Below are 21,312 nucleotides of genomic sequence, written 5' to 3'. Positions count from 1 at the left end.
TTAAAAAGAACTAATAACTGCGCTATTAAATAATACATGTATATGTGTACTAAAACATAGGTATTAAACGTCGATGTTTACAAAATCCAATAAAATCACATTAAATTTAAAGTACTGTAATTAATATAATAACATCATGTCAATTCGTTATACATTAACAACCCACGGAAAATAAGCTTGACCGCGAATATCCTGTTCCACGTAAAATAGGCGTGATTAACGCATGTTACATTACATTAATGCGAATGCAATTGAATTTTATTTGTATATACATCGCGTATCGTGCTAGGTTATCAATGTTATCGTCACCAAACCGACACAAACAGTACATAATTACTATAAATATCTGGGCGACCGAGCTTCGCTCGGTTCTATTTTAATATATCACGCCTTTAGATAAAAAAACTCTTATAAATACAAAAACAAAAAAAAGACAAAAAACAAAAACTTAATTTCTAGCCGGGATTCGAAACCCTGACACCTACGATCTATCTGCGTACATTAGACCGACCTCGTACGACTGAGCTAAGCGGACGATGCGCGCGCGGCGAAATTAACGACCATATTTTACGTTTACTAACGCGAAAGAAACATTCATGAAAACTCGAAAATTCGCGTTTTCCGGGATCTAAAGCTACGCTAGATCGATTTTTTCACCCCCGAAAACCCCCACATAACAAATTTCAGCGAAATCGTTAGAGCGGTTTCCGAGATCGTCGGTATATATAAATATATAAATAAATAAATAAATATACAAGAATTGCTCGTTTAAAAGTATAAGATATATTAATCACTGTAACATTAAGAATTAACCGAACAGTAAGGTACAGCGCGGCAATTGCGACTGGGGGTCAATTTTCAACTTATAGATATTTTTCCATGTTTTCCACTGTTAACTTGAGCACCATATGTATCCATCCACGAAAACGCATGCCATGACCAGTGGATACTCGTCGTAATTGCCCGCTGTACCTTATGTGTTAAAGTTAGATTGGCAATTGTCGCCCCATAAGTATAAAGAGATGTTCGTACACAATAAAATTATACAAAAAAGTCATATTTGGGAAGCAATTACCAATTGTTGCATTACTACGAGTATTTATAGGGTACATCACCAAGTTTTGCTAAACTGAATTTTGTTTATAAAGATTAATTTTAGTACAAGCTGGCCAGTTATTGGAAGGCTTAGTTACTGACAATTATTTACCCTAATTAGACCTACGATTTACTAATTTCAATATATTATATCTAAATTTATTAATGCCCTATTTTCTTCAATTCGTTATTAAAAGGCACTTCTCACTTAACACATCAAATTCTTGAGGATATGTGTACTGTGCAGTCTGTTATGTCGTAATAGTATTTTTACTGCCCCCTCTTTGGCACCGCAAATAGCGCTTTGCCTCCTCGACGCCTTCTTAATCACGTTTGAAACGGGGTTTCAAAGAGTAATTACTCCGCTGTCTTCTAATATGTTATTTAATAAACTTTTAGTTCTTTTACGTGAAGATACTAAGGACATAACATTTTATATTATAACAATATTAGAGGTATAGCATCGCTAAAGTTCATTAGTTAAATAATCTGTATCAGCCACCCCTTTCCTCCCGTGGGTGTCGTAGAAGTCGACTGTGGGATTTGGGTTCCATTGTGGTGTGGGCAAAGGCCTGACAACCTGCCACAGCATTATCACAATTTAGTCTTCTTTCAACCTCCTGATTGCCAATTAAAAGTGCCACTGGTGGCACTGAAATTTTAGCAGTTTTATAAGCTCTGCCTACCCCGTTTGGGAATACAGGCGTGAGTTTATTTATGTATATTTGATACCTAACATCATCCCTTTTAAACAGATCACAGGCTTTCATTCCTTAACATCGGGCGTTGTAAGTACATAATTAATTATCAATGTCTTGTACGACCCACCTCAACCCAGTACCTATATCAAAGTACCTTTACACAACAAGACATTCCAGATAATTATTTACTAAATACAAAATGTAAGATCATTGAACATCAATTTCTATATTATGGTAGCTTCTGACATTAAATGGTTATAGCTGAAACGGATAAGACAACGTGATTTATTTTTTCAAAATCATTAGCAAACATTAATATTTTAACCATTTATACAAAACCTTGACAAGTCATACCTGTATTAAACCTTTCTTTCGAAAGTTTTGAATTGATAAGTGTTGTATGAAAATATACCTAAGTATTTAATGTTACCAAAGACATGTGTAACTCCGTATAGACAGATAAAGTCTAAAAAAAACGTACCTCGGTACCATAGAGAAAAAGATACGGTGGGCTAGATGGCGATACACCTTTGGGGGACTCTCGGCTAGATAGCGGTAATAATGATATTTGACATTTTAACACATAATCAAGCTTAGAATATGGGCCAAATTGTCAAAACTGAGGTTAAAAAATGTAAGCCTGTGTCGAGAGATGGCAGTCTATGCAATGTGACTATACATTTTTCTTTGGCAGTAATTCTCTAGAAACTCGATCCTCTTTGATGTTACTGAAAAAATGAGTCAGTTTGAGTTCAGGGGGCCGATTTTTGAGTCTCACTGTCACTAAAATACCGGTTGAAAACGGTGAATTGCCTATTATTTTCAGTGACAATTTTCTGAATTCGAACGTAGTGAGACTCAAAAATCGGCCCCCAGGAGTGCACAGTACTTGTTACAGTACACCAAAGCGGGTTAAGTATATAGATAATTACTTTCAAATTAAAATATGTAGTCAGTGTATTATAGACTGCCCATAGGCTTATAAGTTATAACTTGAGGATTGATGAGGATTTTTATCTATGTCTTCCTAGAGAAATAACCCTTATTGTTGACTTATAGAAATACTTAAGTCCTTTTGAAAATACACTTCTCACTTATGAACCTAGTTTTGACCATTTGGACCATATTAGCGCCATCTAGCCGACCGTACATTTCTCTTGATGGTAACGTGGTATGTTTTTCTTTTCTTAGACTTTATTTGTCTCTACGGAGTTATACTTATACGTCTTTGCAGTAAAGAAACACGCGGTATACATAGGTAGGCACCAAGAAACTCATTGGCTTGGAAATGTCATTGGTTTGGAAATCGCACCGCACCTTGCCGCTTCTAACGCTTCACACAGTGTCAGGCAGGCAATTATGGTCGCGCGATAAATGATAAAACATCTGGCCGTCCCTATCGCACTTACTAATAGTGCGATAGGGACGGCCTGATATTTTATCGTCTATCGCGCGACCATGCTACCCGTGCAGAGTTCCGCATGTGAGATATAGCATGCGCGATAAACAAGTCGACAAATATCGTTGCAGCAGTCGATAAGGCGCGAGTGCGTGCACTGCCAGTCTGCCACCACCCACCACCGCCGCACGCCGGTCACGACGACAATAAACACATCTCTTAAGTCCCCGGCCTTGCCGGCGGCTTTATTCTAAAAGCCATTCGAAGGTTTTACGACGACCATTCGTTTCACATTATTGCTCTGTTATTGCATAGGAACCGCGCTTTGAATCTTAACTTGAATTGATTATCTCTTACGTACTTTTTATTGTCATTTTTATTTTTGGGGATTTAAACTTTTTCAACACTCTTAAGTCTAAAACGTACACTGTAAGAGAACATTAAACTTGTGCATAAGTATAGCCATACTTGTTTGTCCGATATCCATACTAATATTATAAATGGGAATGTGTGTGTGTCCGTTTGTTTGTCCGTCTTTCACGGCAAAACGGAGCGACGAATTGAACGAACGAATGGTTGTGTTCGACACCTCAGAACCCGCCTGCTTGAGTAACTTGGTGTGAAAGGCCACTTAATGCTGCTGCGATGGCTGTGAGTGGTCGCGCTCCCGTAAGGGTGCGGTGAACGAAATGACGTTTTTTTTTAAGTGGACATAGTTGAAAGGATACTATCCCTGGGATAGAAAGTGGCATAGACTACTTTTTGTCTCTTTCCAACCTCTACTTCCATAAAATGGGGGATGGATGTTTGTATGGAGCATTCGGCCATTTTCGAATTTAACGCGAGCGAAGCCGCGGGCAAAAGCTAATGGTAATAAATCTTACTGACAGAATTTGTAATTTGTAACGAACTCGTCTTATACATTGTGAGTTATGATGAGACTGTAGAACAGTCTCGTGAGTCGACAAACAGCCATATAATTACCGAAAATAACATTTCAACAGTCGAAAATTATTTAGGACCTCAAAAACAAAGATAAGGTAAGCTCAATAAATATTTTCCCCTCACTAGCTCGGAAACACGTGTTTTGTCCTTTAATACCAGCGGGTAAAAACGCATTTTATCCACTAGTGGGTAAAGTAATTTGACCTTGAATAAAGTAAAATTAACTGCTTTAAAATTGATAAAAGTAGGTGAATCATCTTTATTACTAAAGATGATTTACCACCTGTTGAACTACTGGAAGCAGTGATAAACGCATTTTTTGTGTTGTAATTTCCTCGCTATAGCGAGGGGAAAAGTTTTGTGTTACACTCGGGTGCAAATGTATTTTACTTCTCGTGTGTTAAAAAACTCGCAAGTTCATGATTCTATTCTCGAACTTCAACTATAGAATCCTTTCACTTGCTCCTTTTTCAATTCCTCACTCGGCGCTAAAATACAACTTTGCCCCCTTGTATAACAAATAACTATTATAAATTCAACATATAAACATTATGTGTTTAGACATAAATTGACAATATCGCACTAAATCAATAAGTTGTGTTAAGTATGATAGATATAATTATAATTAGGGTAATACATACCTATATCTACATGTGAATAATAATAACAAAGCTTCATTTAAATCTACGACATCAGTATGGGAATTACAGCCCCAGAAGTATCTTATCCTATTGTAAGTTTAAAGTTTCAGAGCCATCTGGCTGGGCAGATCTACGTTTGTTTGGAGAACCGAGCTTGCTTCGGACTCCTTAGAACATTTTGGGCTAGAGCGGTTATTAGTGGTAAGTATTCTTAACCCGCATTTCAAAAAGTTTTCACAAGTAGGTCACGTTGAAATAACACTGAAAGAGGGCGCATTCCATTCCAGTGCGTTTTCATAATCAATTATGTCTCGTGATTTCAAAGGGTGTTTTAATTTCGGCAGATTACAACGTTTTACGATAAAAATTGCCTTTGTAGCTCCGACCCGAAGCATACTAATTTGTTTACTAATTTGTTTACGTAGGTTCTCGGAGACTATAGGTTTAATAAATTAAAAATTAAAATTTTGAAATATCCGCAGCCATAGTGGGGATTAAAAACATTCATCGTAAAACTATTGCCTACGCCAAATATTGGGATTACTTGTCAAAGCGGACCCCAGGCTCCCATGAGCCGTGGCAAATGCCGGGATAACGCAAGAAGGATGATGACATAGTGAACCGATTTTCATGAAACATGGCTAAGAACACTCCCAACTAACTCAGCTTTCAGACAAATAAACTAAATCTAAATCGGTTCATCCGTTCGGAAGCTACGATGCCACAGACAGACACACACACAGACAGACAGACACGTCAAACTTATAACACCGTCGTTTTTGAGTCGGGAGTTAAAAATATATATACCGCATCTTTGTCAAATGACAGTCATCATTGTATTGTCAGTGATTTTGCTGACAGTATTAGGTTTAAAGTCTAAACTTACATGTTTGTATTCTTAGAAAAAAGGGCCAAAATTCAATACATCGTGTTTTTTTTCCATAAATCGAAACGCAGTTAGGTTTATCATCAGGAACCACCCTGTATATCGCTTTTTGTTAAACATTATGAGGAACATTAAATATGTATACCTACCTACATACAGTATCATTAAATAATTGACTACATAAGTATATAAAATACGCAGGTAGGTATACACATTCAAAGCATATCGACACGCTTATAATGTATTAATATATAGTATTAATATACATTATAAGCGTGTCGATATGCCTTGAATGTGTAATTAGTAAGATTTGATTTCATACCCAAATGTATAGGCAATAAAATCGTGCATATCCTTTGGTCCTAAGTATCATTCATGTGAATAACACAAATGGTCATTATTTAATATGAAATTGTGCGAACCGATATCAGTGCAAAAAACAAAACCTTAACGGTCCTTCTTATCGTCCTCAGCCCATGTGTTGGGCACACTGAAACGCCGTCCGAAGGGTCTTTACCCAATAAAAAGCGTGCAGCACATACCCCGTTTTGCCGCGAGCGAGCAGGTAATCGCGGGCGTCTCCGGTATCGAGTAGCGTAATAATAATTCCACGCTGGGCTCTAGACAGTTCTTCTAAATCGACGAATTATCTCATTTTTACAATTCCAAATCCAAATATAACTAATCAACAAACAGCAGTCCTCGCATTAAAGAAGATCAGCCGAAAAGGTAAGCAGTAATTTAAACTATTATTCGTCGTATTTTATTTTATAGGTTATGTTTATAAACATGTTTACATCTCATGTTGTTAAATGCTAAATGTGGCTGTAAATAAGGTAAGAATACCTTATTAGTCATTGGTCAAAATTTTAAGTATAGGTTAGGGTAAAAGACAGGTAGGTTGGATATTTCGGCAAATGTTGAGGCCGGCGAGAGTGGAAGGACAGGCGACGACGCCGACGGGAGCGCGCGGCGCGGACAAGGTCAGCCTAATGATATCGACTTGATAAAATTATCTGACTGACGTAGGTATTGTATGTTATTCATGCGGTGCACGATATTTTCAATAATTAATGTTATTTTTTATTTCAAATAAAACTATAAATAGATTAATAATTATTTGTTATACAAGAGTGCAAAGTTGTATTTTAACGCAGAATGTGGAATTGAAAAACGAGCAAGCGACAGGAGTCTATAGTTGAACCACGAGCGAAGCGAGTGGTTCCAGAATAGAATCCTGAGCTTGCGAGTTTTTCAATACACGAGATGTAAAATTTGCACTCGTGTGTAACACAAAACTTTTCCCCTCACTATAGCGAGGAAAGTACAACAACGCAAAAAACGCGTTTATCACTGCTTCCAGTAGTTCCACAGGTGATAAAACATCTTCATCACTAGATTAACCCACTTTTATCAATTTTAAAGAAATTTGCCTCTATTCAAGGTCAAATTACTTTATCCACTAGTGGATAAAATGCGTTTTTACCCGCTGTTATTAAAGGATAAAACACGTGTTTCCGAGCTAGTGAGGGGAAAAGTAATAAACGACATCGAAACATTACATTTCGCTTTAAATCTGTTTCTAAAACGCATCACTTGGCGCGCAGTTCAAAATCAGATAGAAAATGGGGTTTACCGTAACGTTTTGGTTATTAATAGTAACATTACTACAGAGGCCGGGACAAAGGGGGCTGCCGGCCGAAGACATATAGACATAGGATAGGATAGGTCTGAGGCGGGCAACCCCATTTCCCGCCGAGGTATGTATAGTGCTTTTCTCAAACATGGTATGAAATAAATAAAGTCTACTGAAAATAGTAACTTTGGATGGCTGTATCTCCTAAACGGTGCGTCGTAGCGCAAAAATAATCGAATTTTCGTTCTCCTTTGATACCCCGTATACGCTTATAAAAAAACAAAAAGTTAAAAAAAATTGTCTAGGGCCCGTACCAGTTGCAGTCGGCACGTCTATAAAGCCCCTTATAGTTTTTTTTTAATTGGCTAAATACCTGGATGTTATGTCACAATTATCTGTGTTTGGAAATTAAAAAAGAAGACTTTGCCGGCCTTGGCCTGCAAGGTTTGTATGAAATTCCATTATCTATCAATCGTCCTAGCCGCACCTGCAACGTCATACTTCGCTGCCAATTATAAGGCACATAACATCAATATTTCATACCATGTTTGAGAAAATGAAATTTACAGTTAAGGTACGATTTTAGAGCGCTGCCACTACAAATACCTACCTACTGCAACCTCAACTTCCATTTGCGCTCTAGTCGGGGTCGGGCCGACCACAACTCCACGAAATCTTGCAATCTGTTTATTAAAGTTGCTGAGGCACAGGTGTATCTATATTACGAAACATTTGACCATTGAACTATGAACGTTAACAAGTAGGTACACCGGTATATACTTGAGTGCGAAAGAAACGTATGACACGGGCGAAAATAATGCACCTGCGTGCATTGCGTAATTACCGCCGAGAGAAATTCATAATTTTATAAATAATAACAACACGATACAAGACAAGTGCGAAAAAGAGGAAGTTTGAAAAGGTGGCGATAAATTAAAACACGACCGAAGGGAGTGTTTTAAATCGATACGAGTTACGAAATTAGTCAGGTCGAAACTTCGGAAGGCAATCTGTACTGAAAAACGTCGTAAGATACACGTGCGAAAAGGAAATTTGTAACTCGTGTCGATTTAAAACTCCCTTCGGTCGTGTTTTAATTTATCGCCATTCCTTTCGAACTTCCTTTTTTACACACTTGTATCGTAATGTACTATTTAATAGTTTGAAAAATAAAGAATTAGAAATATTCGAAAAATTAACACAGATTTCTAAAGCGTCGGCAACGCGCATGACTGCTTGTATATCACCAGATGGGCTGTATGTTTGTTTGCCACCATCTTAAAGGGAACTGGGAACTTAGGCACTGGTCCCACCGCGAGCTTGTAAGCTATGAGCTATCGGCTATAAAAACGAACAACAGATAATCCCTCCCGTGTAAATAAAAGAGACACGGCGATGTTTATAGTTACTCGCTCAGCGGTGAGCTATCAAAATCGCCGTGTCTCTTTTATTTGCACGGGAGTGCTTATCTTTTGTTCGTTTTTGTAGCCGATAGCTCATAGTTTACTAGCTCGCGGTGGGACCAGTGCCTTACAGAACTAGTTAACAAACATTTTCCAATAGCATTTATTTTTAGGACGGTACTAATTCGTATATGTAGCAAATAAGAGTCAGTTGTACAAAACTTACCTTGGTGAATAAATCGCAGGAGACGGTGTGGAAAACCTTGCCAAACATGCAAATATCTTTCCCGACGTCCAAATCCTTCCAATGCCAGAACTCGCCGAGATTATTTTTTGGTATTTTGCCGCGTTTTATCATCCTGCCTTGCCACAAACCCGAATTCTGCAACAACAAATTAGCATGTATGTATTAAGTATAAATAAATAATATAGTTAATAATAGTAAATTACATTATTAGACTTCGTAACATGCAGATAACTTCATCAAAGGAAAGTAGGTACCTAACATTTTTTTATTATTATTATTTTGTAGCAGACTAGCTAATTCATCATTTCAACTGAATACTTATATACATGTGAGTGTGACCCACGAAATGGATTCAATCTTTCGTGGGTCACATTCACATGTACAATTCAATATTTCGTGTTAGTACTTATAGAATCGACTACTTGTATGTATTGTATAAGTATTATATTTTAATTGAAATATCTGTTAAAAATGCAATGGAAATTTTAATTTCCTTTAAAACGTAGCCGGCTGGAATATACGATACGAGAAAGGTTCTCGGAACTCCTGGCATTTATTTCTACAACTTGCCGACGATTGGCTTTACCAGAACCAGGATAAAGGCTTTTACTAGACCAGTGAGGAAAGCAAAGCGGATTTGAAGCGAAACAGCGTTGTATAAACCATGGTATCTATCCAACGTTACAATCGCTTACACTTCGTTAGCGTTTCACAGCTAGCTCTCTCTATCGATTTTTTTAGTGGCATGACAGAGCTATACTGCATTTCGATCACCACGTAGCGTCATCGATTGTCACTTCGGCTAGGCCTGCATATCAATTGGTAAGTTGCACGAATGCAGAGTTAAGTAGCCGAACTTTGTAAAGATGAGATGAGTCGGCCAAAGCCAAAGCAAAATAGAGCGATAAGAACTTGGCATCGTTCATCCCGTGCTCGCGTTTCTCGATTACGATTACTTTGTGTAAGATAAACTTCGCCCAGTTTCAATTTAAAAAAATAACTGTTGTTAGTTGATTTTTTTACCTTGCACAGCAGGGCAAGCACCGCGGCGCGATAGTATCCTCGTCCGCGAGATTTGTTACTAAGTACTAGAGTAAGACAAGTAGTATCGGGGACAGACGCGTATTGTCTCATCTATCATATATTTATGCTTGTCCTGTAGGTGCAATTACGGGATCCAAATGTGAATAAGTATGAATCTGATCTCGGGACAGTAGTCGGATACTACAGTAGGTAGTCGAAAGTGATATTGCAATTTAGAAAGGGTCTCCACGAACTGAACTACTGTCGAACTTCGGTTCTGTAGATAGTGTCCTTTCCGTACCATAGCACTGTTTATTCTGTGCTCGAGACTACAACATCCACTGATGTCCTTTACTCGGTAGCTGGTGGTAATATGGCGCCTGAGAGTGGGCATCGCGCAGCGTACAAAGACTAGAAACTCGCATTCAGGAGCAGACAAATGCGAGCTCATTTGTGAACGAGGCTTTTGCTTACAAATCTGATGTTACTCCGTCGTACCGCGTCATATATATTAATTATGTAAATGCGTCATAGTAAACTAAACGTGTGGTGCATGTGCTTTCTTACGTCTCGAATTTTAAGTACAACTATATAAGGTCAGTGTGGGGAAGACCGTCTACCCGGAAAGACCGTCTATTGACTATAACTTTTTTGTTTATATATCTACGCCTCTCACACCTCTGGAGGTATAGCAGTTTTTCATCCTTAATCCATTGGTCTTCAATACATATCCCTAGGACGAACACTAGTTAACAATAAACTTGTTTCTCGTTTCGAACTCGAACATCAAGTTCAACATGGTTCCGCAAAAAAATAAAATAAAATAGAAGCAGTCGGAATATTTGTATATCATGTATGTAACGCAGTCATTTAATAACCGTTATTTCTGACTATTACTAGTACTATTATTCTACTCAAAACGCGCTCAATTTCTAGTTTTATGTTCTGAAATATGTAACTTAGAAATTGTGCCTAGTCAGAAAGTCCGGCATAAAAGAGAAAGGCAAGACCGGCATATGATAAACAAGGAGTTGCCAACCTTTTTTAGGCTTTATTGGAAATAAGTCGAGTCTAAACAATATCAATATATATATTATATGTACGTTTTTGGCTTATGATAGTTGTACCGTTTTTGATTTTAACTTCGAAATACAGTTTTGATAATAATTCGTATGGTGTTACTAAAATCATTCAAAAGTATTAAGTAAAAATAAAATATATGTGACATGGTTGTGAAGAATGATAAGAGGTGAACAGAAGTAAGCCTACACTGCATTATTCATCATCATATTTAAGTTGGTAGAATTACCGTAAGCTCTAACCGTTTTTTATTATTTTTGTTTAAGTATATTTAGATTGTGCAACATGCGGTGACAAATATTTCAAAAGAGAGTAGGGATTCAAGTTGGTTATTATTTTTATAATCAGCATTACCCAACAGGGACCGTATGGGTACCCTTTAAAACGGTTTTGACACTTTTGACCGACTATTTTACGGCTACCCGACCGTTAATTGACATTGCTGGCTGTCACTTTGAAAAGTCGTCATGGGTGTCGTCAATAGGTTTTCGGGGGTGGTAGCTCAGGTAGGTGGTAACTCTGGTAGTAACTATAGAAAAACCAAGCATTGCTAAGAAATGTTACCAAACCAATTCACGACATCTTAATATCCTATTACCTTTTCTTAATAAAAAAGTTTCAAAAACAGATAAGTAGTTGGATTTATATGAGTCTGTAATATCGTGACTAAATTGTATCGCAGGTGTTCGTTGTAAAAACAGTATTATGCAATATCTGGACCTGAAAAGAAAAGGTTATGAACCCCATCTACGGGACTTATGCCGGTCTTGCCTTATAAATAGAAAAATGCTTATATGTTCAATTTTTTTACATTATTTTATTAATTAATCTAGCACATTCTGCCCTGTTATTACGTAAAATAACAATGATCATGATTTTGGAACCTAGTCTCATATGAAATTACGCGACAACAAGCACTAGACGGTCTTTCTGTACTCATCGCGGGAGGACGGTCAACCCGCCGAGCCTTATAAAATGTGATTTTTATGACTTAAAAGTACCTTATTTCACCAAAATGTTATAAAAGCTTTGTAAAATATAATATTTGCTATCTCAGAGGACCATGCGCATTACGCCAGACTACATTAATTATAGAGTTTTATCCACTCAAACTTTATTTCAAATAAACTATGCCGGTCTTGCCCGCACTGACCTTAGGTAAGGTTGTGCAGTGCGCACACCAATTTTGTGTGCCTAAGTAAAATCAAAACGATTACTTTGCTAATTCTCGAATCTCGCACCATCAACACTTCAGAAGGATGCCTCGTAGAGAGGCGATGCACGTACCTATCGGGTTTTGTATTTTTGGTGGAAGTTAGTTATATTTATTTGCGTACTTAGTTCTTTTTGTGATGGGAAGGTGGTGTGATTTTTACATAAAATTGCATGTAAAAATAATGATTTTGATCAATTATTCGTATACACACATACTCGCAGGTATATCGCCACCCCTATCTTAGGTATCATTGAGATCTAGAGCTCAAGAGGCATTGTTGGTTGTCTGCGAGTTGGTTGGGATGAAACTGTATACAAAAGTCTGCTGTCAATAGTCATTTTAGCTATTAATACGGCTACAGGTTAAATTATTATTATTACTTAACGGAGGGTGGGCGTTATGCATAATGGCAATTGAATTATTTGAATAGTTTTGATCAAACTGCCTACTCAGGCCACACATATAAGGCATGAATACTCGCAAAACCCAATATATTATTAATGCCCGAGCATTTTTTAACTTTGTGTAGTGCCCGATTTATTATTTGTTCCATATAGGTAACACCATATTTATATCACCATATTTATATCAAATACTGTACCTATTGCCATTTTATAATATTCTTTTACTGTAGCACATAGCTTTCTGCGTCAATGATATCACAAGTAGATATCGTTGAAAATTAATATTCGAGCAGATATTGCATGAATCCGATATTGCAATAAAAGTCCAATATTGCAGTATTTAATAAAGATATTTAATATATGTTTAAATTTCCTCGCCAACTCGATGGCTTGCATATACCTACACGTAAAGGGCGGCTGGATTCCGGGTGCTTAGCCAATGCGCCAATAATTTACGCTTCGTTGTGTGCCGCAGTCATCTCCTTCTCTCTTATCCACATTAGTGCGGTGCGACCGAGACAATTGCGTTGCGTTCGCTACGAAGGTAAACGATTGAAATATCAAAATCATTGGCTAGATCGCCATTACAACAACGATAGCCTGGGCTACAGAACGGTTAAATCAAAATTTGCCCTAAATTTATCTTAAGGGGTATTTTAAATATGCAAAAATGCTCGTTATGGATTATCTATACGACCCTTTTGCTCCGATAGGTCGACTACAAGTTGTGTAGGTGAACAAAAACTATCGACGTATATCAGTTTACCTTCGCCTTCCAACTGATTAGTTCAGCTAAGTGACCAAATCCATTATGCGTTCTATATTTAATTAGGGCGAATTGCCCTATTTTCCGTAACCGGATTGAGGACAGGATAACTATGCGATGCGATGCTTATAAAAAATAGACATCTACCTGGGCTACTTATCAATCATAAGTAAAGATACCGCGTTTTACTGAGATTCCATATTAAAAATGTAAAGAACTAGCAACAAGCACTTTGGAATAGTCGTCTACTTATATTACATTACGAATTTTTCACATGTAAGTAACACGCTCAAAGCACGCCACAGCACCGCCGGCGCGCACTGCTCTCCGAGTTTTCCCATGCACTAGTGTAATACTTACCTGGTAATTTTCCCCTACCTTTTACCAACATTTTTTATCACTGAAACACTAATCGACCTAAAATTTATACTAAGTAGGTATACTAGTAATATTTCTATTGTTTTTATCTCGCGAGGTTTTGAAAAACGTATTTCTCGAGCTTAATTTGAACAGCTTGCCATTGGAGCTAGGGTATTTATTGGTTTATATGAGTGGTAACTTATGGGAAGAAAAGTCTCAACTTTCCGCAGTAACCACTGGTAACGACTTGATGGTAACTAGTGGGAATAGCCCGCTGCTCCGACGGCGCCCGCCGCCGGCCCGCCGCCGCGGAAGGATGCAGACGGTCGTCATAATGGGATTGTCGCTCATTTGCCGAGAATATTTCATTACCTACCGCTTAGCTCTCTATTCATCATATTGTTAAACTGCCAGTTCGCATAACAATAACTCTTTATATTACGGGCACTAGAGTTATTCATCTACGCAACAATAATGACGGTTAATGACTAAAACGAGATTTTGAAACTGATAGTATTTTCGTCGTTTTGAATTATTAACTGTGAGATGAACTAAAGCCCAAAGGTTTCAAAGTTTTTATTAAGCGTCAATACGTTCATGTCGTGTTATTTTAGTTTTATTGCCGTTAGTGAGTTATGGAGTTAAAGTCGATTTTAGCCATAAAATGCAACTCATATTCAAACGCATATTTCATTATTAATTTATTTAGGCTAGTTAATTATTTAGATATTGTGTGTTATTCGGACTAAATTATCTTCAATTATTTACCTCGCTAGCTCGCTACATGCAGTATATTCCAGTTAGGGTCTGTTACACCGCAAAATTTCAACAAATCAGGAGCGGGCTGGTGAAAATTTAATAAACGCTGGCGCGGCTTACGTTTGATTATTTATTTACGCCGTCAATCACTTGGCGTCGGGCAGATCAACCCGCGGCGGAAATGGAGCGGCACTCGTCCGGCGAGCCGGCCGGCCGCTCGGCCGCCGGCCCGGGCCCAATTACCCGGCTCATTATATTATTATGTATATGAATGGGCCAGGATTAGAGGAAATCTCGTTTTAGGAAATCGCGCCATCCTCAAAGATTAGTTTAGAAGAGTCATTTGGAAAATGTGTGAGATCTTACTTTTACGCCGAGTTCCACTACATAGAAGTATCTCAGTATCGATCAGGTGAATACCTACATACCTGGTCTATCATTTATCTGCCAAAACTTTAATGCTTCTAACCCATAGTAAAATAAATCTAAGTTGTACCGTTACGTGAAAATTTCCTGACTCGAAGTTTCCAATTTATTGCAACCAATATGTTATGTGTTAGGAAAATAAAATTCTACTAAGAAAATATCAAATCGATCATATTTCTACAAAGAGTACCTGTAGCAAAATCCCTTATAAGCTAAGGGTGTCCTGGTAGGTACTCGTATGATGTAGAGTAGTTATAAGTCCTCCTTATATTATGAGGTCACCGAATAAAAGGTGTAACAAAAATTGGTCATTCACGTTTGTTCGCATGTACAGTTTGCATGCGTCCGAATCAATCGGCTGCCAGGTAATTGACATTGTTTGATTCGACGAGCGAACTAATTCAATTTCCCCGATATCCGAGCATTGCAACCAACATTGTTTTCACGCGAATTCTACGAATGCACCAATCAAAGAACACTATTCCCGTGGTATTTATTTTAACCGATTTTTTATGTGATTGCTCGAATTTTTGATCACTCTGATGAAAAACAAAAGGTACACGGGACAATTTCGACTAGCGCGTAATTTCAACTAATTGATATTTCCATTTTATACATTCATTTGATCTCATTCATGTCTACTGTAGAAAACTAGGATTATATCTACCTAGGTATATTCTAAGTATATTTATTACCTTTTAGGCCCGTTTCTTCCATGATCAACTTATCTTGAGTATCACGACTTACAATTTATAGTAGAAAAACGATCGAACGATTTCCAAGACCGAAGTATTTAATTCTACATATAGGTATGTTAGATACGGAGAATGAAACCCAATATTAATTAAACTGACACTACTCGTAAGCTAATTAGAGCCGTAAGGCTATCGTAAATGCTATCCGCGCACTATTATTAGTGCTTGAAAAGGAAGACCTAGTGCTTCGTATATAACATGTCGACCGGAAGGCGGGAAATTACGCGAGTTTAAACCTCAGCTCAGGTATAATTATTAGCTTAGAAGGTATGAGGCAAAAGGTACAGTTAATTAGCCTTCGTTAAAAATGTTAGCGGGGTAATTCTATAACGCGAGCAAAAAAATAAACTTCATGGTTAATACTCCAGTACCTACTTATCTCCAATTTAGTACCCTTCAATGTTTGTTTTTTAAGGTTTATTTGAAAATTTTATGTTCAGCGAATATTCTCATATTTAAAGGCAATATTTATTTCGTTTATATGAAAAGCTAGGTGTCATCCGAATAAATAAATAATGTTAAAGTTACCTTGACGCGCGGCTCCATGACCGTAATGCTATCATCTTCGATAAAGTATATGATGTTGACGACTCGCACTCGGAAGGCCTCGTTGGGGTTCTCGAAGACAGGTTGCTTGAAGAAGGCGGTGAAGTTCAGGCAGCGCTTGTCGTAGTGCACCCAGTGCGGGACCACGGCCGGCAGCGCCGGCTGCTTCACGCGCCCGTACGTCAGCGACGGGTCGTAGCTGAGGGGATATATAACAGATCATCACACACATTACACACTAGAATCTCACGAGTACAAGTACATCTCGACGGTAATTTTCAATCGTCTAGTCCATATTCTAATTGCCGCGACGCTTCTATTTTCAGTGGAATTTGAATCCTGATAAATTAGATTACCCTTCGGAGAGATAATGGCTCTCTGTGCTTGTTCTACCGTCTGTACAACGGGGAGTGTTCTGTAGAACTTTTTGACCTGGTGCCACCGTCGCGCTTTTATCACCGCACCTCCGGCCAAAGAAATAAAATTCCACATCATAGTACAAGTAGGTACATCCCAAAGTCTTCTCAATAGAAGGAGCGTCTTGTAGTTGCTTCACGCGCTCACAACATCGACAATGGCTGTGACGATGGGCCGTAGCAGGGTGTTTCTTGAAAGTGTCAATTTTCCCCGTCCTAGGGAAAAAAGTACCCGTAACATTGAAATAAACCATCAAACTATTATCATTATAGTACCACATAATCTAACTGGGGCACGAATGCATTTTTATTTAAGGTTAAGTAATAGAATTAACTTAAAACAAGAGCGTGTCGGGCCACGCTCAGTGTAGGGTTCCGTAGTTTTCCGTATTTTTCTAAAAAACTACTAAACCTATCAAGTTCAAAACAATTTTCCTAGAAAGTATTTATAAAGTTCTACTTTTGTGATTTTTTTCATATTTTTTAAACATATGGTTCAAAAGTTAGAGGGGGGGGGGACGCACTTTTTTTTCCTTTAAGAGCGATTATTTCCTAAAATATTAATATTATCAAAAAACGATCTTAGTAAACCCTTATTCATTTTTAAATACCTATCCAACAATATATCACACGTTGGGGTTGGATTGAAAAAAATATCAGCCCCCACTTTACATGTAGGGGGGGGTACCCTAATAAAACATTTTTTCCATTTTTTATTTTTGCACTTTGTTGGCGTGATTGATTTACATATTGGTACCAAATTTCAGCTTTCTAGTGCTAACGGTTACTGAGATTATCCGCGGACGGACGGACGGACGGACAGACAGACATGGCGAAACTATAAGGGTTCCTAGTTGACTACGGAACCCTAAAAAGTATCAAACACCTGAAACATCATTACCCTGGTGCGTCCATTCGTCTTTTTTTGAGTAAACTACTACAAAAAGAATAAGTCAGGGATTGAAATCAAATATAGTTTTAAGTTAAATCGTTACAGCATTAGTTTATGATTTCAATAAAAAAAATGGTTCCTGTGTTTACTGTATTTTCGTGAGCATCTGTAATGAAAGGTTTGTCCGGAGCTTAGCTATCATTACCTTGGTGCCTCACTAAACAACATACCCCTACTTAAGCACTTTTCAAGGCTTTGAGCCCACCGTGCCTAATAAGCGTCCGTAACGCTCCCGACACCACGGGGAGGGGACATGACAAGTCGTAAGAGTTCTGAGCTATGAAGGTAAAGATATAATTTAAATAAAAAAATAAAATAAATAGTTATTTGTTATACAAGGGGCAAAGTTGTATTTTAACGCCAAAAGCAGTTAAATTGACTTTATTCAAGGTCAAATTACTTTACCCACTAGTGGATAAAATGCGTTTTTACCCGCTGGTATTAAAGGACAAAATACGTGTTTCCGAGCTAGTGAGGGGAAAAAGTCATTTATTGTCGCAAATAATTTTAAGGTACAATTACTTAAGTATTTATTTCTATCATGCAACTAAGAGTAAGCTACGCTATGATACAGTACAATCATGTCTATATTCTATATTAGCTATGATCACAACTTTGAGGACTAAAATAACTAAGTAACTACCAACAGTTAAATACTAGGTGCGACAATAGGCTCGAGACTCAGCTTGTGCCGCGAGTCTAGTGACTGCACAGCGCTGTTTTTCAGCCCGTACCTATTTCTTTGAGTGTATGAAAAAAGAATTGCTAGCTATCAGGGGTAATGACTTCTAACCCGCGTTAACATTTGAATAGCTGCTCACAGGAGTTAAAATAACAATTTATAATAGGTACTAATAGCAATGATTTTTTTTTTTTTTTATTTAATTTTTTTAATTTCCCTGGCTGTGGTTCACTGTGATTAATAATGATTGTCATTACCCAGTATTTTTTATATAAAATGTATTACTTGCAACAAGCTTACAGTCTTTAGTGATAATGATAGTACATATAATATGGATGACTGCATATATTGATTATTTAGCCATCTTCATATTAATTACAGTTTCTGCCAAATCGACAAAAAAACATACTTTTTTCTTATTCCACTGGTTCTCATTCCCTTGGATTTTAAACAGGGTAATGATAATTTTCCTAAGCTTTTTGAACTAAATAAATGGAAAGTGATGCCTATTCGATAAATATGATTATTATTAAATATAATTTCATATTTTATTACAACTATAAAAGAAATTTGTTTAAAAAAAATACGCCAAGGGAATGACATCAAGAATCGAATTGTCAAGAATGACCCAGCCGTAAGGGACAAGTCACTTACTAATGAACAGTATACTTTTGAAAAGTACATTACATTTAGCAGCTACTAATACCCGACAATTTTTACATTTTGTCTTTGTTATTGAAGCCAAATGTATAGTTCTGTTTATTTTATAGTAAACCGAGTAATATCCGAATAAATAGGATAGATTCCACGAATAGAAAGCTCGAAATTCGAAGCTAAATACTGGGTTTTCAGTAAATGATTACCAATATACAAACAAAATACCCACTAAACCCTCGTCCATAATAAAACAATTTATTTTTATGAGGTCCCTAAGTTTGAGACCCCATATACATATATTTCACAATATTAGCCGCCCATACAGATTATGAATTTGCTTATCTCCCGGTAGCCGGATAATAATTACTTAGCGATATCTGATGAGGGTCCGGTATTACAAAGATAGGGAAACATGTTTTAAATATGCATTTACGTCCCTCTTAACTACTTATTCGATAGCAAATTGATGCTCCTTACATAGATTTTGATTGATTGCTCATATCCGAACCATTATTTTAAATACCTACCAAGTAGGTACTAGGTCTGTATGTCCTACCTAAAATAGGCGAAAGAAGTGCAAAGAATACGACTAAATTTGGAGAAAGAGGGGGACCTTTGCTCGGCGGTGAGACACTATTGTAGATTAATAAAAATCTAGATAAATAAATCTATCTCTCTAATATTTTCCATTTAAAAGCATTTCACAGACTGATATTGATGGTTATTCATAATATTTGCGAGTGTAAAATAATTTTATTTGATATTCATGCATGCGCTGCCGTTGGCCGGCACATATCTCGTATACTTACATTCATTATTATTAGTTCCATTTTCCATTGTCCTTGCTTTGAATATCTTATTTACACACACCTACTAATATCAAGCTTGAATTTTACTTGTTCATACCATCAGTAACATATGAAAAAAAAGATCTGATAAAAGAACGCGGCGTACGGAGCACTTGTGTCAATGTTTGTTTTGATAGCAGGGCACGACTCGGCGAAATTGCTCCCAGCAGTTAAATTTGATTTGAAATTGTATTTCAATTTCAACTTGCGACACAAACATTCAGCCTCGGCCAGCCAGCGAAGCGCACGAATGACACGATCCAATTCCGGCCCAGAGGTTAATTCTTGTTCTTGGTCAAAAGCTTTGTTTGACTTCGTAGTTTGGGCATAAAGTTTCATGACTCCATTAAGATTTGCAAATGTAACAATCAAGTAAGGGGACAATTTAACACAATTTGTATGGCTCGTACGTAAATAAAATGAATATACTTAATCTTCACTCATTTAACGTATTTAGCTGTTTGTTTTTCGTGTTCTTTATGGGTGCCAAATATTTACTGATGCCCGGTGCGAAAACTAATAAGTAGGTAAAGAAATTATAATCGAATCTTGCACCCATCAGTCGGCTTAGCACAACTTGCGTTCTCGCGGGCAAGTCCATACATCAAACGCGACTTCAAGTATGGACTCGCGGGGGAGAGCGCAAGTTGTGCTAGACCGCCAGATATTTGCGAGCGTCCGTAGTGCTCAAAATATCCGAACACGCACTCTAAGGCACTGGTCCCACCGCGAGCTAGTAAGCTATGAGCTATCGGCTATAAAAACGAACAAAAGATAATCAATCCCGTGTAAATAAAAGAGACACGGCGATGTTTATAGTTACTCGTCCAGCAGTGAGCTATCAAAATCGCCGTGTCTCTTTTATTTACACGGGAGTGCTTATCTTTTGTTCGTTTTTGTAGCCGATAGCTCATAGCTTACTAGCTCGCAATGGGACCAGTGCCTAACGCCTTGACAATAGACGCGTGTTCAGGTATTTTTGGGCTCCTTGGGCGCTCTGATGCCTAACCTATCTTTTTATTACACTTTTGATAAAATCATAACTGGCAACTTACTTGACAGAGTCGTCGGCCAGAGCAAACGCATTGCTGTCGACATCAGTGGCCTCACCTCCAGGCGCTCTCAGTGAGGTGTCCGGGAACCGGTGCCCCTGGTAGTAGCGCAACGAGCTGCAAATGTGGTGCTGGATCTTCGTGGGGTCCGAGAACGTCAGCCCCGGCAGCTTCGGCAGTCCCCATGCCATTCTGCATTTGTTGATTATGAAATTATTTCGCTGTTATCGACTGTGAATATAGTGTGCGTAGCCGAATGTACAAACGCTCACGAAACGCTCACGATAATATTTCTTTCGTAGCTATCTTTCTCTATTGCTCTTGCGTATTGGCGCGACTGAGCCAAGACTACGTTTTGCGGCGGTTCGGTGGCGTTTCGCGTCGCAGAAATGCTCTTCGGCTACGGGGCTATGTGAG

At 37.8% G+C, this 21,312-nt stretch overlaps 2 protein-coding genes across 6 annotated transcripts in view; one reads left to right on the top strand and one right to left on the bottom strand.

Moving 5' to 3' along the window:
• The window catches only part of LOC125240866 (EF-hand domain-containing protein 1-like), a 75,282-nt gene that overhangs the window by 53,065 nt on the left and 905 nt on the right, over positions 1–21,312 (bottom strand). The window contains exons 2-4 of one of the 2 annotated variants that reach the window (XM_048149009.1): positions 20,899–21,087; positions 16,271–16,487; positions 8,933–9,088 (exon numbers count right to left, since the gene is read on the bottom strand). In XM_048149009.1, the coding sequence (XP_048004966.1) occupies positions 8,933–9,088; positions 16,271–16,487; positions 20,899–21,086 (561 nt within the window). In that variant the 5' untranslated portion in view covers position 21,087. Of the gene's footprint in view, positions 1–8,932; positions 9,089–16,270; positions 16,488–20,898; positions 21,139–21,312 lie in introns of those variants that run through there. The other variant, XM_048149011.1, reaches the window with a different exon arrangement.
• Positions 4,854–21,312, top strand: part of LOC125240868 (pseudouridine-5'-phosphate glycosidase) — a 197,260-nt gene continuing 180,801 nt past the window's right edge. For 2 of the 4 annotated variants that reach the window (XM_048149012.1, XM_048149016.1), the window contains exon 1: positions 6,209–6,396. The gene's annotated coding sequence lies outside the window, so the exon portion shown is untranslated. Of the gene's footprint in view, positions 4,983–6,208; positions 6,397–21,001; positions 21,140–21,312 lie in introns of those variants that run through there. The other 2 variants (XM_048149014.1, XM_048149013.1) reach the window with 2 other exon arrangements.

Source organism: Leguminivora glycinivorella, chromosome Z (assembly GCF_023078275.1).
Source record: "Leguminivora glycinivorella isolate SPB_JAAS2020 chromosome Z, LegGlyc_1.1, whole genome shotgun sequence".
NCBI classification, from domain to species: Eukaryota; Metazoa; Arthropoda; class Insecta; order Lepidoptera; family Tortricidae; genus Leguminivora; species Leguminivora glycinivorella.
The sequence above is the reverse complement of the archived record's forward strand: the minus strand, read 5'-3'. Positions and strand labels throughout refer to the sequence as shown.